Source organism: Staurois parvus, unplaced genomic scaffold (genome assembly GCF_062004578.1).
Source record: "Staurois parvus isolate SC_StPar_1 unplaced genomic scaffold, SC_StPar_1.0 ptg000137l, whole genome shotgun sequence".
In the NCBI taxonomy this organism is placed as follows: Eukaryota; Metazoa; Chordata; class Amphibia; order Anura; family Ranidae; genus Staurois; species Staurois parvus.
Genome location: NW_028317933.1, coordinates 4,347,082 through 4,363,238, shown reverse-complemented (window position 1 = coordinate 4,363,238; position 16,157 = coordinate 4,347,082). Strand labels below are relative to the sequence as shown.

Genomic DNA, 16,157 nt, shown 5'->3' with positions numbered 1-16,157 from the left:
GTGTGTTGTGTTATACCTCTTTCTGCTAAGTACAGCCTAGACCAGGGCAAATCCCAGGCACCAGGTCGCCATGGCAACTAGAAATTGCGTCCTGGCACCTGGGTTCACACACTGCCTCTCTATTGCCACGGGCGCACAATCGCTTCCCCGTTGCCGCGGGCGCACAATCGCTTCCCCGTTGCCGCGGGCGCACAATCGCTTCCCCGTTGCCGCGGGCGCACAATCGCTTCCCCGTTGCCGCGGGCGCACAATCGCTTCCCCGTTGCCGCGGGCGCACAATCGCGTTGCCGCGGGCGCACAATCGCGTTGCCGTGGCCGCAGAACTGCTTCCCCGTTGCCGTCGGCGCAAAAACCCCTGTCAGTAGCAATCCTACGTGAACACTTATCTCTGCAGTGTCTATCTCTTGCAAGTCTTGAATGCACCGCTACAAACTCACACAGGACCCTTTTTGCAATAGCACTCAAAACACAATGCAGGTGGATCGCATCTGTGTGAACCACCTCAGTAGGAACACACAATATCCAGCCTGTCATGCACATCTGTGAGTTTGAAAACACATCCAGAATATGTGTGAACCGGGGCGGCTCCATTCACACCTGGGTGTTTTGGGATCACGGCAGAATCGCTGTGATCGCCAAAAACGCATGTTTAGATGCTATTATTTTCAATGGCTCCTAAAACCTGGTGCAGTTTTGCCGTGATTGTCGCGCAGCAAATCGCATCATATGAAGCTTGTCGTCTAAAAGTTGCCAACCATGATAAACAAACCTGGCACCTAACTATTAGCTGGCTCCTAGTTTCAAAGCAAATTTGTCAAGCCCTAGACCATGTAATAATAACTCCCCGCATACTGTTATACTTGTTGAGAAAAGTGTGTGTGTTTTTTTGTTGTTTTGTTTTATGTGTTTTTTTTATTCTTCATTCAAAAAAGACCAGATCAGGTTTGGGATGTCCATAATTGAAAACGACTCTTATTTTTCCAATAAGTGGTAAAGTGTCAGGTTCTCTTTAAAGCCCGCCCAGTGGCTGAGTTATACTTGCCTTCAGAGCATTCCCCTCCATCGCAGCTGCCACAAAAGACACGTGCTGGCTGGTGTGAGATTTCAAGTTTAAATTGATTTTATGAAAAAGATTCACAATGTTTTCCTACCAGGGTGATGATTCAAACCTTTTGAAATTGATCAAAATGGCAGCTTGAACACGTCAGTTTGTAACAGATTTGATGCAAACATTGAACCAGTTGTAATTGTTCACACTGGTATGTATGTGGTCTGCCTTACTCAGATCTTAAAGAGATATTAAACCCAAACGCACACATTCATTATATTGCAGCTTACCGATTTTTAGATGTGATGGCTGCATTTGTTTCCTTTTTTAAGGCTTTCCTCCTTCTGTTTTCTTCTGGTGATCCAGTTAGCAAGTCTGTTATTTTTCAGAAGCTCAAGCTTGCCAACAGAATGTACAGTTGCAAGAAAAAGTATGTGAACCCCTTGGGATTACGTGGAGTTTTGCATGAATTGGGCATAAAATGTGCTCTGAACGTCATCTAAGTCCCAACAATAGTAGAACACAGTCTGCTGAACATAATACTACACAAACATTAGATGTTGCCATGGTTTAATTGTACATAACATGTAAACATTCACAGTGCAGGGAGGAAAAAGTACTGTTTGTGTAGTATTATGCTCAGCAGACTGTGTTCTTCTATTGTTGTGACTTAGATGACGTTCAGAGCACATTTTATGCCCAATTCATGCAAAACTCCACGTAATCCCAAGGGGTTCACATACTTTTTCTTGCAACTGTATCAGTTACATGGATGAGACCAACCATTTAACACTCACAGGGGTGATTAAAATGATCAGCTTTATTTATTCATGTTAACCCTTTATTGCAAAAGGAAGAAAAAAAACCTGTTTGCCGTAACTTATAATGTGTGAGCTGGAGTTTGGCTTCAATTTGTTATTGTATTTAAATCTACTGATACATTTTATGACTCCCCTCCCCTGACTGACAATGCTGTTGTCAGCCGTGCCTCTTTCATCCAGAGTGAAGTCTCACTAATACAGGAGTTGTGTTACTGGCCAGATCACCAGGTGAAAACAGAGGGTAAAAAAGTCATAGAAAAGAAAACTAATGCAGCCGCTACATCTAATGATTGGTAAGCTGCAATATGTCACAGTTTTGGGTTTAATACCGCTTTAAAGTGTATCTATAATGAAGATATGTAATATGCTGCAGCATTTTAGATCTTAGGCTCAGTTTACACTGCTGGACCCCAAGGTTGTGCAACTTTGCAATTTCCTTGCCACTTCCTTGTGACTTGCTTGCAACTTGCGATTTGACATTGCAGTCTATGGCACTCACACCAATGTTGATGAAAAGTAGCGTAGGAACCTTATTTTTTTTATTTTTTGTGTGCGTCGCTGCTACTTAAGTCAAATCGGTTAAGATGGCACCCATTGAAATGAATGTGTTTTGACTTGTCATGCGATGTTATGTGTTGCAAGTTGCATGAGTTGCAGCATTGTGAACAGGGACTCTGGTGTGGTGGCTGCATTCATTTTCTTTTTTTCAGACATTTTTTTCCCCTTAATTTTCACCTGCTCATCAAGCCAGTTACAAATTTCCTGTCCTAGGATGACCTCACACGCCCACCATACTGTATCAAACCAAGAACAGTGTTCCAACACTTGGACAGGAAGTTAGGACTACAGACCACCTCCTTTCCTCATCTCCAGAACATGTAGTCCATAGAGGTGAACTGGGCAGAGCTATTAATAGTGCTCGAGACAACAGTACAGAGAGCGCAGGACAACTCTGCATTTCTGGCAGGAGCAAAAGAAATTTTCTTCTATCACCTTTCAAGATGGCACACCTGAGAGATGAGAGGCTCCTCCCTACAGGAAATGCAATCAATTTACAGCTGTTATAAGACCCCTTCCTTCCCCTTGTCCAACGTTTGTTGTTTTTGTGACCAGAAGACCAGGGAGGTTGGATGTCACCTTGTGAGGTAGGCATAGGCAAGCAGGGGAGGGCTGAACTAACCTGCAGGCTCGTCCACCACATGGTTTCAGCGCTCAGTGGTTTGCAAGAAGGAGAGCGTGCACTCCAAGCCTCGTTCTGGCATCAGCAGGATCTTTCGGCCATGTGACTGGAAGTTGGCGGGTCCAGGAACACGGTGCGGCCCACAAGAGGGCTGAGAGATGCTGGATCGTGAGGACAGCAGGGCAGCTCACAACGGTCGGCTGACAGTCCAGGACGGTACACCTGGCATCTGCAGTGGAGACCGGGCTGAACCACTTCATGGAGAAGGAGGAAGGGATGGCAGCATCAGTGACTTCGGGCAAGTCCAAGTCGGGGCTCGGTGAGTGCCTTTCTTGAGGGGGAGTGCTAGGAGGGGAAAGGGGGCCCAGATGGACCATGTCGGGTCAGACCGGGTGTGTACCCCAATCCCCCCCCCCCCCCCCAGTTAACTATATGTTAACGCCCAGCAGCCAAAGTGGGATAGGAAGAGAGAGCGAATTCTTTCAGAATTCCCAAGCAAAACCCAGAAGGCCCCTGATAGACCACCTTCTGTACCTGTGGGCTAAAGCTCCTCTAGGAAATTTGGTTATTGCAAAAAGAAGCTAGCTGGGTCCCATCCTAAACCATTTTGATAAAGATGCATTAACAAGCTGGCAGGGAAAGAGGCTTAAGGCTTGATGAAAGATTTACTAGGATCTATGCAAGCAGAGATGGTAGCCACCTTCCAGTCTTTTCAAACCTCAGTGGCACAGCTGCAGGGCCCAGGCCCAGAGGAACGAACCCCTAGGAAAGTCCCATCTTCACAGGAAAGCCTTAACTCCAGAGGGGGCTCTAGTTTATTCTTCCCGTCTTCTAAGATGCTTAATCCAGCCCAAGCCCAGGGATAAGGAGGATAGTAAGGGAAAGCTGGATAGTCAGCCACAATGAGGCCACAGCTTGGGAGGAGGTGGGACTAGAACTGGGTAGTAAGGCAGGTGAGGAGATTAAACCTGACAGGCACGTTTTTCTGCAGGACGACTTGGAGGGCCTCCTTCAGGCGGCTTACGCCTCCGAAGAAATCCCAGAAACCCCCAGAGAGACCTCAGCGCAGGACAAAATATATAGGGGCCTAGTTGAGGCCCATGCTAGGGTGCTCCCCTTCCACCAATCCTTAAATGATTTAATCAAGAATGGAAGGATCCTGAAAGGAGAATGGTCAGAACTAAAACTTGGAAGAGAAGGTTCCCCTTTAAAGAGCAGGAGGAAGATGGATTCTTTAAGCTTCCGATTTTGGATGCTGCGTTTTTGCAAGTAACCAAGAGGTCTGATCTCTCCATTGGGGATTCAGGAGGCATTAAGGATTTGATGGACCAAAGGTCTGAATCCCTCCTAAGGAAGGCATGGGAGGCTAACACATTTGCCATGGCCCCAACTCTGGTAGCAACCTGCATTGCCAGAAATACAGACTTTTGGATGGAAAGACTGGTCAAACACCTGTCGCAGGAGGCCAAGTCAGATGAAGTGCTAGATTCCCTCAGCGATAGGGACAGTAGTAGCCTGCTGCAGTCGAAGCCGTTAAAGCCTCAGCTAAAACAGCCACACTCATTAATTCAGCCAGGAGGGCTATCTGGGTTAAAGCATGGCAAGGTGACTTAACTTCCCTGGACAGAAGGTTAGTGTAGGTACAATCCTCACTAGAATGGTGGGTAACCCCCAGCAGTGTGCAGGAAGGCAGGCCCTGGGCCCAGTGGGACCCCCTAAAAGTGGTCACAGATGCAAGCTCCTGGGTGTTGGGTGCTCACTTGGGGGATGCTAAAGCCTAAGGTCCTTGAGACAAGGCGATTTCCCAGTCTTCATCCAACTCCAGGGAACTCAGAGCATTAGGTGAAGCCCTGAACGCTTTCTAGAACTGTATCTAGGGCAAGAAGGTTCAGGTCTGCTCCGACAATGCAATCACGGTGGCCTACTTCAACCGTTGGGGAATCCGATCCAGACATCTTCTGGACCTTTCCAAGGTTATCCTGGGTTGGGCAGAAGGGAAGGTTCTTTCCCTGGCCAACGGTTCATACAAAAGAAACAAGCAACCAGGAGGCAGACTTCAGTCGCCAGCCGATCAGACAGGGTGATTGGAAGTTGAAATTGAAGGTCTTTCAAGCCTTGGTCCAACGTTTCAGTTTCAAGGAGGGTATGGTTCACGATCCTATAAACCCTGTCGGTGGCACCGCCTTGGAGGCCTCCGATCCTTCCAGATATTAATTCTTCAGGGTCCAGTGCTTCATCCCAAGCCGGAGTTCTTCCAATTGACGGCCTGGCTAATGAGTGCCAGATCCTAAAGAGTAAGGGTTGTTTGGACAGAGTTATAGACACTCTCCTCCTCAGCAGAAAGCCTGTAACCAGGAAAATGATCTCAAAAGTATGGAAAATCTTTTGTTCATGGTGCAAACGCAAACCGGTATCCTCTACCTCTGTTCCTATGTTTCTTCAGGATGGTGTTGAGAGAGGGGTGGCAGTTAGCACCCTTTGAGGACAAATTGCTGCACTTTCAGTTTTTCTTGACACTATATTGGCTAGAGAACTTTTAGTCAAATGGTTTTTGGTGGCCAGGGAAAGAATTACCCCAGCCACAAAAGAGAGGTTTCCGCCGTGGGATCTGACCAGAGTGCTTGAAGCCTTATCAAAACATCCTTTTGAACCAATAAAGGAGGTTCCCTTTACATTTTTGACATTAAAATGATCTTTTATTGTTGGCTATCACCGTGGCTAGAAGAGTTGCAGACCTACAAAATTTGTCGACCAACCCTTTTTGTTGATCCTGCCAGATAGGGTCATCCTTAGGCCAGATCCGATGTACCTGCCCAAGATAGCTTCCTTATCTAATAGGACACAGGAAATAACTTTGCCTTTCTTCTGTGATAATGCCAGGAATGCAAAAGAAGCAAAATTCCACTGTCTTGATGTGCGGAGGTGTCTCCTCACTTATCTGCATAGGGCCAAAGATTTTTGGAGGTCTGCCCATCTGCTAATTTTTTATGATGGACCAAGGAAGGGACTTCAAGTCTCTAAGGCTTTGGTCTCCAGGTGGATCAGACAAACTATCGCCTTAGCTTATGAGAGTTCAGGGTTTCCTGCACCAACAAAGGGAAAAGCTCATTCAACTAGTGCTATGGCCACATCCTGGGCAGAAAAAGTGGGGGGCCTCCTGGGAACAGGTTTGCAGTGCAGACACCTGGTTCAGTCAAGACACTTTCTTGAATTACTGGATCAAAGTGCTGTCGCAGCAAGACTTAGCTTTTGGCCGGAAGGTGTGGTCCCACCCTAAGGTAGGCCTGTGGTTACTTGATTATCCTCTCAGATGTGCTGTCCTGGAAGGTGATAGGAGAAAACCATCCGTTGGACTTACCCGTAACAGCATTTCTATGAACCTTCCAGGACGGCAGGCTTCCCTCCCTATTGGAAAAAAAACCCCAAGTTAGTAATTGGTGAGTGCCTATGTAGAATTATTCCCCTTGTGGACCGGTTTTGGTAGTTACTTTATTACAAACTGGAGGGTAAGGGGAAGGCAGGGGACTTATAACAGCTGTAATTTGTTTCCTGTAGAGAGGAGCCTCTCATCTCTCAGGTGTGCCGTTCTGGAAGGTTCGTAGAAATGCCATTACCGTTGTTTTTTTGCACTTATCAAACAGATATGACAAAACACTTGCAATGGTTTATTTAGCAGACAAAAAGGAAGTAGAAACAAGGTCATATTTCAGGTTTACATATAGTGTAGCATAGCTGTGAGAAACTGTATCAGCTGGTATAATCAGTGAACTGTAATCCAAACAAAATGAAACCTTCAAATTCCATCAGTGTAATAGAACAATATAAGGAATCTAAGTTTTGGTTAAAGTGGTTGTAAAGGTTAAAAGTTTTTTACCTTCATGCATTCTATGCAGCAGCTCCCCTAATACTTACCTGGACCCCATCCTGATTCTGCTATGTGCATGAGAGCCTAGGCTCTCCCAGGTCTCTCTCTCCTCATTGGCTGACGCAGGAGCCATTGGCTCCCACTGCTGTCAGTCACACAGTGAGGAGGGGGCAGGGCTGAACCACGCTCTGTGTGTCTCATAGACAGCACACACAAATGCCTCCAGAGCAGGCAGTTTGCTCTGGGGGCACTCAGCAAGGGGGAGGGGCCCGAAGTGCTGGTGGGGGACCCGTGAAGAGGAGGATCGAGGCTGTGCTGTTCAAAACCCTTGCTCAGAGCAGGTAAGTATAACATGTAACATACATTGCAGATTATGGCGTGCTGTCCTCCAGTGATGATGGGTCCAGGATCCTGTCCACCACAGGGTTTACATTGTGTCCAGCACCTGGCCCATTACCGATGCAGAGAGTGCACATTGCATGGCACATGCACTACAGTATACACGACACATTAATAGGGGGAGAAAAAAGAACTTTTTTTTTTTTTTTTTTTTTTGGCCAAAGAGACTCTGCATGTCTCTTCTGCCAAAAATCTCTACCTCCTAGCAGTTTTTTATTTTTAGAATTCAATTCCACTGTAAGTGCAGATATACATTGGGAGTAATCCAATATTTTAGGATAGGAGTGGCCTTTAATCTAAAACATGCACGGCGATGCATTGTTTTCTTTTCCTTGTGGTATTGTAAAGAAAAAACTGATTCTGATCTCAAATTTTTTATCATTTAATTTTTAGCAAATTTAAGGTGATATTAAAGGCAATATTTTTTTTTTTTAAATGTCATACTTGCCTGTAATGGTTTTGCACAGAGCAGCCCCAATCCTCCTCTTATCGGGTCCTCCACCCCACCGTTCTTGGGCCCCTCCCTTCTGCCGAGTGCCCCCAGAGTAAGCAGCTTGTTATGGGGGTACCCAAGCAGGCTCACTCCCGAGCCACTGCTCTGCATATCCATTCACACACTGGGCTGTGGCTTGGTCCCACCCCCTCTCTCTCCTTATTGGCTCACTGCCGGTGATTGACAGCAGTGGGAGCCGATGGCTCCCACTGCTGTCTCAGCCAATAAGGAGGAAAAGTCTTGGGAGAGCAGAGGCTCTCGCGCACATCGCTGGATCTCGATGGGGCTCTAGTAAGTATTGGGGGAGGAGCTGCTGCACACTGAAGGTTTTTTACCTTCATGCTGAGAATACATGAAGGTGAAAAACCTTGAGCCTTTACAACCACTTTAAAGCAGGCCTTTACATGCTTCTCTTCTGGAGATACTGAGACAGGCCTTGGTAATAACTTCAAGATGGAGAAAGTGGGAGCTATAAAGAAAGGTCTGCCTTTTATCAGGATGTGTTTAGCCCCATTATGAAAGAACTGCTGAAATACAGCAATAAGCCAATCACTTGATTTTTCTGGAGTTGTGCCGCCACAGTAAAGAATGTTCGTCGTGTTGCCATGATTTCAAGTGAAGAGTTAGCAATAGAATTGCAAATTTGGATAATATTACATTACAAAATGGGTTGTGTAGTAGTATTATTATACAGGATTTATATATTATTATTATACAGGATTTATATAGCGTCAACAGTTTGCTCAGCGATGTACAATATAACGGGAGACAATACAGTTCAATACAAGAGGGATAGGAAGGCCTGATCCTTGGAGCTTACAATCTAAATGTAGTAGAACAAATAGTAAGGGCTCGTTCACACTAGAATGCGGTGCAGGAGAGCTGCGGTCCCGTGTGGCTTCCCGCACCGCATTCCGGTAGCAATGCCCTTGCGATCTGCTATGGGGGTCAGTTAATAGTTGACGCCCCAAACACAGGTCACAAACACATTGCATTTGCCCGCATCAAATCGCATGGTAGAAAGTAACAAGTAATGCAGTTGCCGTGCGTTCCAAAAAGTAGTGCACTACTTTTGGTGCTGCACGATTTCAGCCCATTCAAATGAATGCACTTGAAGTCATACCGCCCAGAGCTGCAGATGAATTGCAGAGGAGCGCAAAGTGCGTTCTTGTGCGATTTAAGCTTGGCGCATGGTGTGAACTGGCCCTAAGAGTAGATCTTCCTAGTGGTGACACAGACGACAGCAAATACTTGACAGAGGTTCAAACCTTTCCCCACTGTACCCAAAACAGCAAATACAACCGTTTTGACTGAAGTTCTATTTTAATTGATGTTTTAATTGGCTATCCTGGGATCTATAATCATTTTAGGTGAAGTTGGAACAATACATCTCAATTTATTTATTTAATTTTTTTCTATGTGCAATCTTTTTATTTTTAGGATCCCAGGGTACTAGACCGTATGTTGCCTTACTTGGTGAATTACTATGGAAACCCTCATTCAAGAACCCATGCGTACGGCTGGGAGAGTGAGAAGGCTATGGAGAAAGGACGAGAGGTAACTCCAATTAGGTTTTTTTTAAAGGGTAGCTGTGCCTTTAATAAAAGTAGGACCAGGGTAATCCCTAAACCATTTTTTGAGCAGTAACTAAGAATTTTGTATTCCATTCTCAGTGTCTACCACTCATGTCCAGCTGGAGCAATTTCTGTGTGGCTGACATTTTGTCAGTTGTTAATCAGGGAAGAGTACTAGCCATTCAGGAAAAGTCTACAAATCTTAGTACATAGCCTTATTACATATAAATCAAAAAGCATGAAAGAAAGACTTGTCATAAAAAAAGTATTTTTTTATGCAACTTACACATTGTTAAAGTTGAAGAAAGGGCGATGGAGCATTTACCTTATGCAATTATCCTTTCAAGTGGTTATAAACCCAGTGAAGTGACTGGCTTCAGGTGTTACACAGAGATGAAACAAATCCTTCTTCATAAGTTGTACCTGTTTATCTGTAGTATTCTCTTCTCCACATCTATTCAAAGTGGAGAAATTATAAAGCTTGTCTGAGATTTCAGGAAAAATGAGGTGGAGAGCTGAATATTCACTCTGCAGAGCTCAGTAAAGAGAGCTCTGATTTGAGGGAAGGGACACACCCCCTTCACACAGCACACAGAGCTGAGACTGTCAATCTGCTGGAGGTCCCTCCCCTGTCACCATTTTTCTCCTGGTGTCAGGAAAACTTGTCAGATGTGACTCATGCTGATAGAGGAATGATGCAGCAGACAGAAATGACTGCTTTTAGTTGAGACAAGTACACACTATAGAGGGAAATGCTTTGTTAATTTTTCATGTCTGAGGTTTAAAACCACTTTCTTACCACGCTATAGCTAAAAGACGTCTACAGCATGGCTCTGCTGTTCCAGGGGGTTCCATAGACGCCCTCCTGAAACTGCACCCCTGTGGCGCACTCCCGACGTGCTCTGTGATCACTGTGTCTTGTGGACATAACTGACCACATATCGTGGTAAATGGCCAATCGCAGCTGCCCTTTACCTTGTGATCAGCTGTGTTCAGTCACAGCTGATCACAGTTTGTAAATACTTGCCGGATATCAGCAATGCTTTCCTCACGTGTTGTCACAGCGTGAGGAGAAAAGAGCTGGTAACCAGCAAGTCTGACGGGCATGTAAACAGATACTCAGGGCACTGATCATCAGTGCCCTGATTAGTGCAGCCCCATCTGTGCCTATCAGTCCCTTTCAGTGCAGCCCCATCAGTGCCCATAAGTGCTTCCCCATCAGTGCAGCCTGTCAGTGAAGAAGAAAAATTAATTGCAAAACTTTATTACAGAAATGAAGAAAAATGTGGGGGGTTTTTTTTTTTTTTTTTTTTTTTTTTTGGGGGGGGGGTTTTTTTTGTAAAAAACTTTGAAAACCATTTATCCTTTTCCTTCCACTTCACAATTATGTGCCACTTTGTGTTGATCTATCACGTAAAATCCCAATAAAATACATTCACGTTTTTGGTTGTAACATGACAAAATGTGCAACATTTCAAGGGGTATGAATACTTTTTTGAGGCACTGTAAGGCACAAATAAAAGGCTTATCAATAAAACACCACTGGGAGGAGATCGAAAACTTCTTGGGGAAAACACCAGAGTACTTGGTAAAAAAAACTCTGTCAAGCCTAAAAAGGAGCATTTAAAATTGAGAATATATAAGGCAAATAATAAGCATTCTATATATTTATTTTAACATATTGATTTACGTGTCACAACTGGACTGCAAGCACTGCATATAGAGTTGGCAATCTATTTTGGGTTCCTGGGACACCGAGATAAGATGACTTATCCAAGGACAAAGTAAACAGTGATGTGACCTTGCCTTTCTTTTTCAGCTTCAGTTAAATTGTTTGAAGTTTAAACATTTTGCTGTAATGTCAGATTGATGTATTTATCTGAAAATAGTTTATTTCCCAATGCAGCAAGTGGCAAACCTGATTGGAGCAGATCCAAGGGAGATTGTTTTCACAAGCGGGGCCACCGAAGCAAACAATATTGCTGTAAAGGTAAATTGTAAGTTTCATTAATAGTTCTTTTATTAAAGTCATTTTTTGTGCCCTTAGGCTTCTTCTTATGGGAACACAATGTGAGATTTTTCCAGAGTCAGAAGAATTCCTCTTTTAGACAGTTGTCATGAGAACAAATTGAGATGGTAAAACATCTGTCTTACCTAGTCAGGGTGACTGGCTATTACTGATAATCTCTACACTACCCTTCTATAAAAAAAACAGCATGTTCTTTATATAAAACAACATATGAGTCTGAACTGCACTGGAAAATTCCTGAATAAATATAATCAACGTGTGTGTAAAATAATTATGATGTTAGAATGATGACCTGGGATAAGGAAATCCCCCGAAGGACCTTTTTCATACAAAACCAGAAGCAATCCATTTTCTTCAATATGCTTTAGCATAATGATTATTTGAGGACATAGGTGTCAAACTGGCGGCCCACCAGCTGTTGCCAAACTACAAGTCCCATGAGGCATTCCAAGATTGACAGTTACAAACATGACTCCCAAAGGCAGAGGCATGATGGGACTTGTAGTTTTGCAACAGCTGGAGGGCCGCCAGTTTGACACCCCTGCTTTAGGATATAGATATCCTGGAGCGTATTGGGCGCAAACACCGCACCCCAGCCAGTATCCAGAAACACTTTTGATGGTGCAAAACCATATATATGACTGACTGACTATATTATGCTGTGTTGGTAACTTGTTTAATTATTTCTGTAGAAAAATACTGCGAGAGGGTGTAACTCTCCAAAAGAGACACTAACCGCAATGAAAATCTGATTAGGGTTTCAAAATGCCCACATTTTGAGGGTATTCTAGATTTTAGAGCTTCTTTTTTTTTATATTAAAATAAAAAAGATGTTATTCTTGCCACACAGAGCGATCCTTCATTTCCTTTTTTGGAGTCCCCTGCTTGGGCTGTCCACCCCTTCTTACAAGTGCCTCCATAGCAAACCGTGCACCATGGGGGCACCCATGCGGGTGCACTCCCAAGCCAGGCTATGTGTGCCTATAGACACACACAGCACGGCTCGTCCACAGCCCCCGACAACAGCAGGAGCCCAAAACTTTTTCTGCTCTGAGTCTCCTGTAAGAGCAGGAAGTGAGAAGAGAATAGCTGCAGCTGGGCACAGCTCTAGATTGATAATGACTCGGGTAAGTGTTTAGGGACAGGAAAGTAGTATTCAAGCATTTTTTTTCTTTCCTGCTTGTAGGAAATGCATTATAGTGATATTAAAGGCAATTTTTGTTTTTGTCATACTTGCCTGTTCTGTGCAGTGGTTTTGCACAGAGCAGTCCCAGCCCTCCTCTTCTCGGGTTCCCCCACCGGCTCTGGTGGCTCCTCCCCCCTGCCAAGTGCCCCCATTTGTAAGTGGCCTGTTCTGGGGGCTCCCGAGCCACTGCTCTGCATGTCCATTCACATAGAGAGCAGTGGCTTGACACCCCCCCCCCCCCCCTGTTCTCTCCTCATTGGCTCACTGGCTGCAATTGACAACAATGGCTGAGACAACAAATGTCTCAGCCAAAGAGGAGGGAGACTTCCTGGAGAGCCGAGACTCTTGTGCATATCTTTGGATCATGATGGGGCTCAGGTATGTATTGGGGGAAGGAGGGGCAACACAAGGTTTTTTTTTTTTTTTTTTTTTACCTTCATGCATAGAATGCATGAAGGTAAAAAATGTTGAGCCTTTTAGAACCACTTTAAAGTAAAAAACGTTAAGACTGTAAATCCACTTTTAGTAACATGGGCAGTTTAATTGGCAGTTATCTCTGAAACCATTCCTAATTGAATACAGCCTCCTCTGCTTCCAGCACCACTTGTCCCCCAGAGAAGTTACCCCCCCCCCCCCCCTTCCTGACCAGTCCATTTTTTGTGATACGGCGCTGCATTACTTTAACTGACAATTGCGCGGTCATGCAACGCTGCACCCAAATGAAATTTGTCGTCCTTTTTTTTTTTTCCCCACAAATGGGGCTTTCTTTTGGGGGTATGTGATCGCCTCTGTGTTTTTTATTTTTTGCGCCGTATTGCTCTGCTATGCAATACAAAGCCGCATGCTGGTGCTGACGGGGAGAGATCTGTATTGTTTACTTACAGACCTCTCCTCTGTCAGTGTTCCTCGGCTGGGTTCCGGTGATCGACAGCTGTAGCTGCCAATGGCACCCCCTACACGGAAATACAAAATCACGTGTGTGTGTGTATATATATGTGTGATTTTGCGCAGTCCTGCCGCCCTGTAGCAGTACTTTTGCTATAGGACGGTCAGGAAGTGGTTAAGTGGCCAGGGGTGTACACATGCCATGGCAGGAATTATGCTCCCTGTTGTCCATTCAAGTGAATGGGGCTGTGCAAAAAAGGGGTTAAAACAGGCAGTGAGGAGACAATACACCCCCTCACCACCTGGCTATTGCAGTCAGAAAAGTGATCCCAATACGTATCCATGCTTCAGACAGCAAAACCAGGTAATAGACTTTTATGAAGGCTTCAAAATACTGCAAAACATGCAAGACAAATGCAGCATGTGGTATAATTTTTGAAGCAAAGGGAAGGAAACTCTCTCGCCTTGACTACTGCAACTCCCTCCTCATTGACAGGTTTCGTTAACAATGAGGGTGTTTATTTTGAATGAACCTCTTTTGTTTCTGATATCGATCCTCTTGTTTTATTTGTATCAAGGGAGTAGCCAGATTCTACAAGTCCCGCAAGAAACACATCATCACCACTCAGACCGAGCATAAGTGTGTCCTGGATTCATGTCGCTCATTAGAAGCAGAAGGATTTCAGGTCACTTACCTTCCTGTTCAAAGGAACGGCCTAGTGGACTTAAAGGTGACAGTCACATCTGTATCTCTCATTATGTGTGTTCATGTAGCAAATATTTTTCTTGGTTTTCCTTTCTGTTATAATCATGGTTATTTTTGCTTTTAGGTTCTAGAAGAGGCCATCCGACCGGACACTAGTCTAGTATCTGTTATGGCTGTGAACAATGAGATAGGAGTGAAACAGCCTATAGCAGACATAGGTTAGTATCCATTTTTTTTCTTGAACTTTTCTTAAAGCTGAACTCCAGGTAGATTGCTAAATCCACTGATGGAATACATAAATTGGGGCTGTGTTACCTGTTAAAAGATTTGTATTTCAGTCCATCCTGTTCTGAGGCTTACACAGCTCTTCCATATAGCACAGATCTGCCGACAGTCGGAGGGGTCCTGATCTTTCTCTGTTGCAGTTTCACTTTCACTAACAGGCCTTCGCTTCACACCAGCTTTTGACTGGACAGTATAAGGAGAAACTGCCCACTAATGGGCTTCTCTCATTTTAAGCTTGCCTTCAACTTATATTGTCATTCTCCTTGCATTGCAGTACAACTCCTTTGCTCCTTGTGCAGCTTCTCTCTCTTCATTATTAAGCTGTGCTGTACAGTGACTGCAAAGGCAGATACAAGGCCAAAGTCTGGTACTTGCACTGCTTTAAATAGGAAAATAAAAAAATATTAACCACTTGCCGACCTGCTGCAGTACATGTGGCTGGGCGGCACCTGCAGGCAAAATCATGTACGTGTATGGTAACTTTGCCTGTATGGGTTTAGGAGGGTGCAACCCCCCCCTTATGATAGTTGAAAACGTATTTATTCATTACATGTTCTTATATAATGCCGTCAATTTACACAGCGCTTTACATATATATTGTACATTCACATCAGTCCCTAACCCTCAAGGGGCGTACAATCGAAGGTACCTAACTTACATTCATACATATATAAATATACACAGCAGCACAATCCCAATATAATATCCCAGAAAAGTTATCCACCTCCACCCTTGAAGGCCAAGCAAACAAAATATATAAATCTTTACTTTTTTTACCTAAATAATAAATATATCCCCCAATCCCACCTTATAAAAAAGTGTCCAAAATATCAAAATAGTGTCCCAAATGTCTCAATTATCAAAATAAATCTCCACACATGTAAGCCATTAAATTCTTTCTTCTTCAAACTTGTAAATCCTGATGGCAGTAAACCTCAAAGAAAAAAAAACTTAACATAGTGTCATACCATTTAAATAATAAAAAAACACGTGCCACTCTCTGTGCAACATGCAAAATCTATATATACATGTATACTCTATAAGTGAGTATCTCTATACAAGCAGAAATATATCAATAAAAGACACTCGCATAAAGTGTCAGCTGCAAACACAAGTGAAACTAAAAATATCACTCCAAACGATATGTGTCACCACACTCAGTATACATAAGTGTACACCTTAGACCCAAACCAGCAATCTCCACCTCATGTGCTGATGGATAATTACCCTATGCAGGAAGAGATAGGGCATCACACCACTCTGGGTTACTATCTCCTCATTCAGATCATTCAGATTTCAGGCTTTTTCCAATATTATTCCTCCATTTCCCTCATGAGAAAATTCACAGTTACCGATAGTAGATAAAACACAGTCTTCCTTTATTTGACAACTTACATTAAAATAAGGGTGAAGCAGCTCCTCCTCACAGGGATACAGATACAAACAAGTTTAGGGAAACATTAGCCGCATGTTCCCACTTCCAAGATGGCCACGATCGCACTTCCGGTCAGCGTCGATACGTCTGACGTCACGTGTCACTGACGCGTTTCGTCACTTCCTATGACTTTTTCAGAAGTCATATATATATGAAGTCCTATATATATCCTTTTTTTTTTTTTTTTTGTGCTTGATTTGGATAAAGGTGAGATGGGTTAGAAACCCGTCAAACTTTAGTTGCCGTCTTTT

The 16,157-nt window shown here is 44.0% G+C and overlaps 1 protein-coding gene and 1 pseudogene across 2 annotated transcripts in view; both read left to right on the top strand.

Annotated features, from left to right (window-relative positions):
* The window catches only part of NFS1 (NFS1 cysteine desulfurase), a 34,016-nt gene that overhangs the window by 3,978 nt on the left and 13,881 nt on the right, over positions 1 to 16,157 (top strand). For both annotated transcript variants that reach the window (XM_089673271.1, XM_089673270.1), the window contains exons 3-6: positions 9,247 to 9,363; positions 11,287 to 11,370; positions 14,059 to 14,211; positions 14,311 to 14,404. In XM_089673271.1, coding sequence (XP_089529397.1) covers positions 9,247 to 9,363; positions 11,287 to 11,370; positions 14,059 to 14,211; positions 14,311 to 14,404 — 448 coding nt within the window. The remainder of the gene's footprint in view (positions 1 to 9,246; positions 9,364 to 11,286; positions 11,371 to 14,058; positions 14,212 to 14,310; positions 14,405 to 16,157) is intronic.
* Positions 3,208 to 4,879, top strand: LOC149465761 (uncharacterized; annotated as a pseudogene).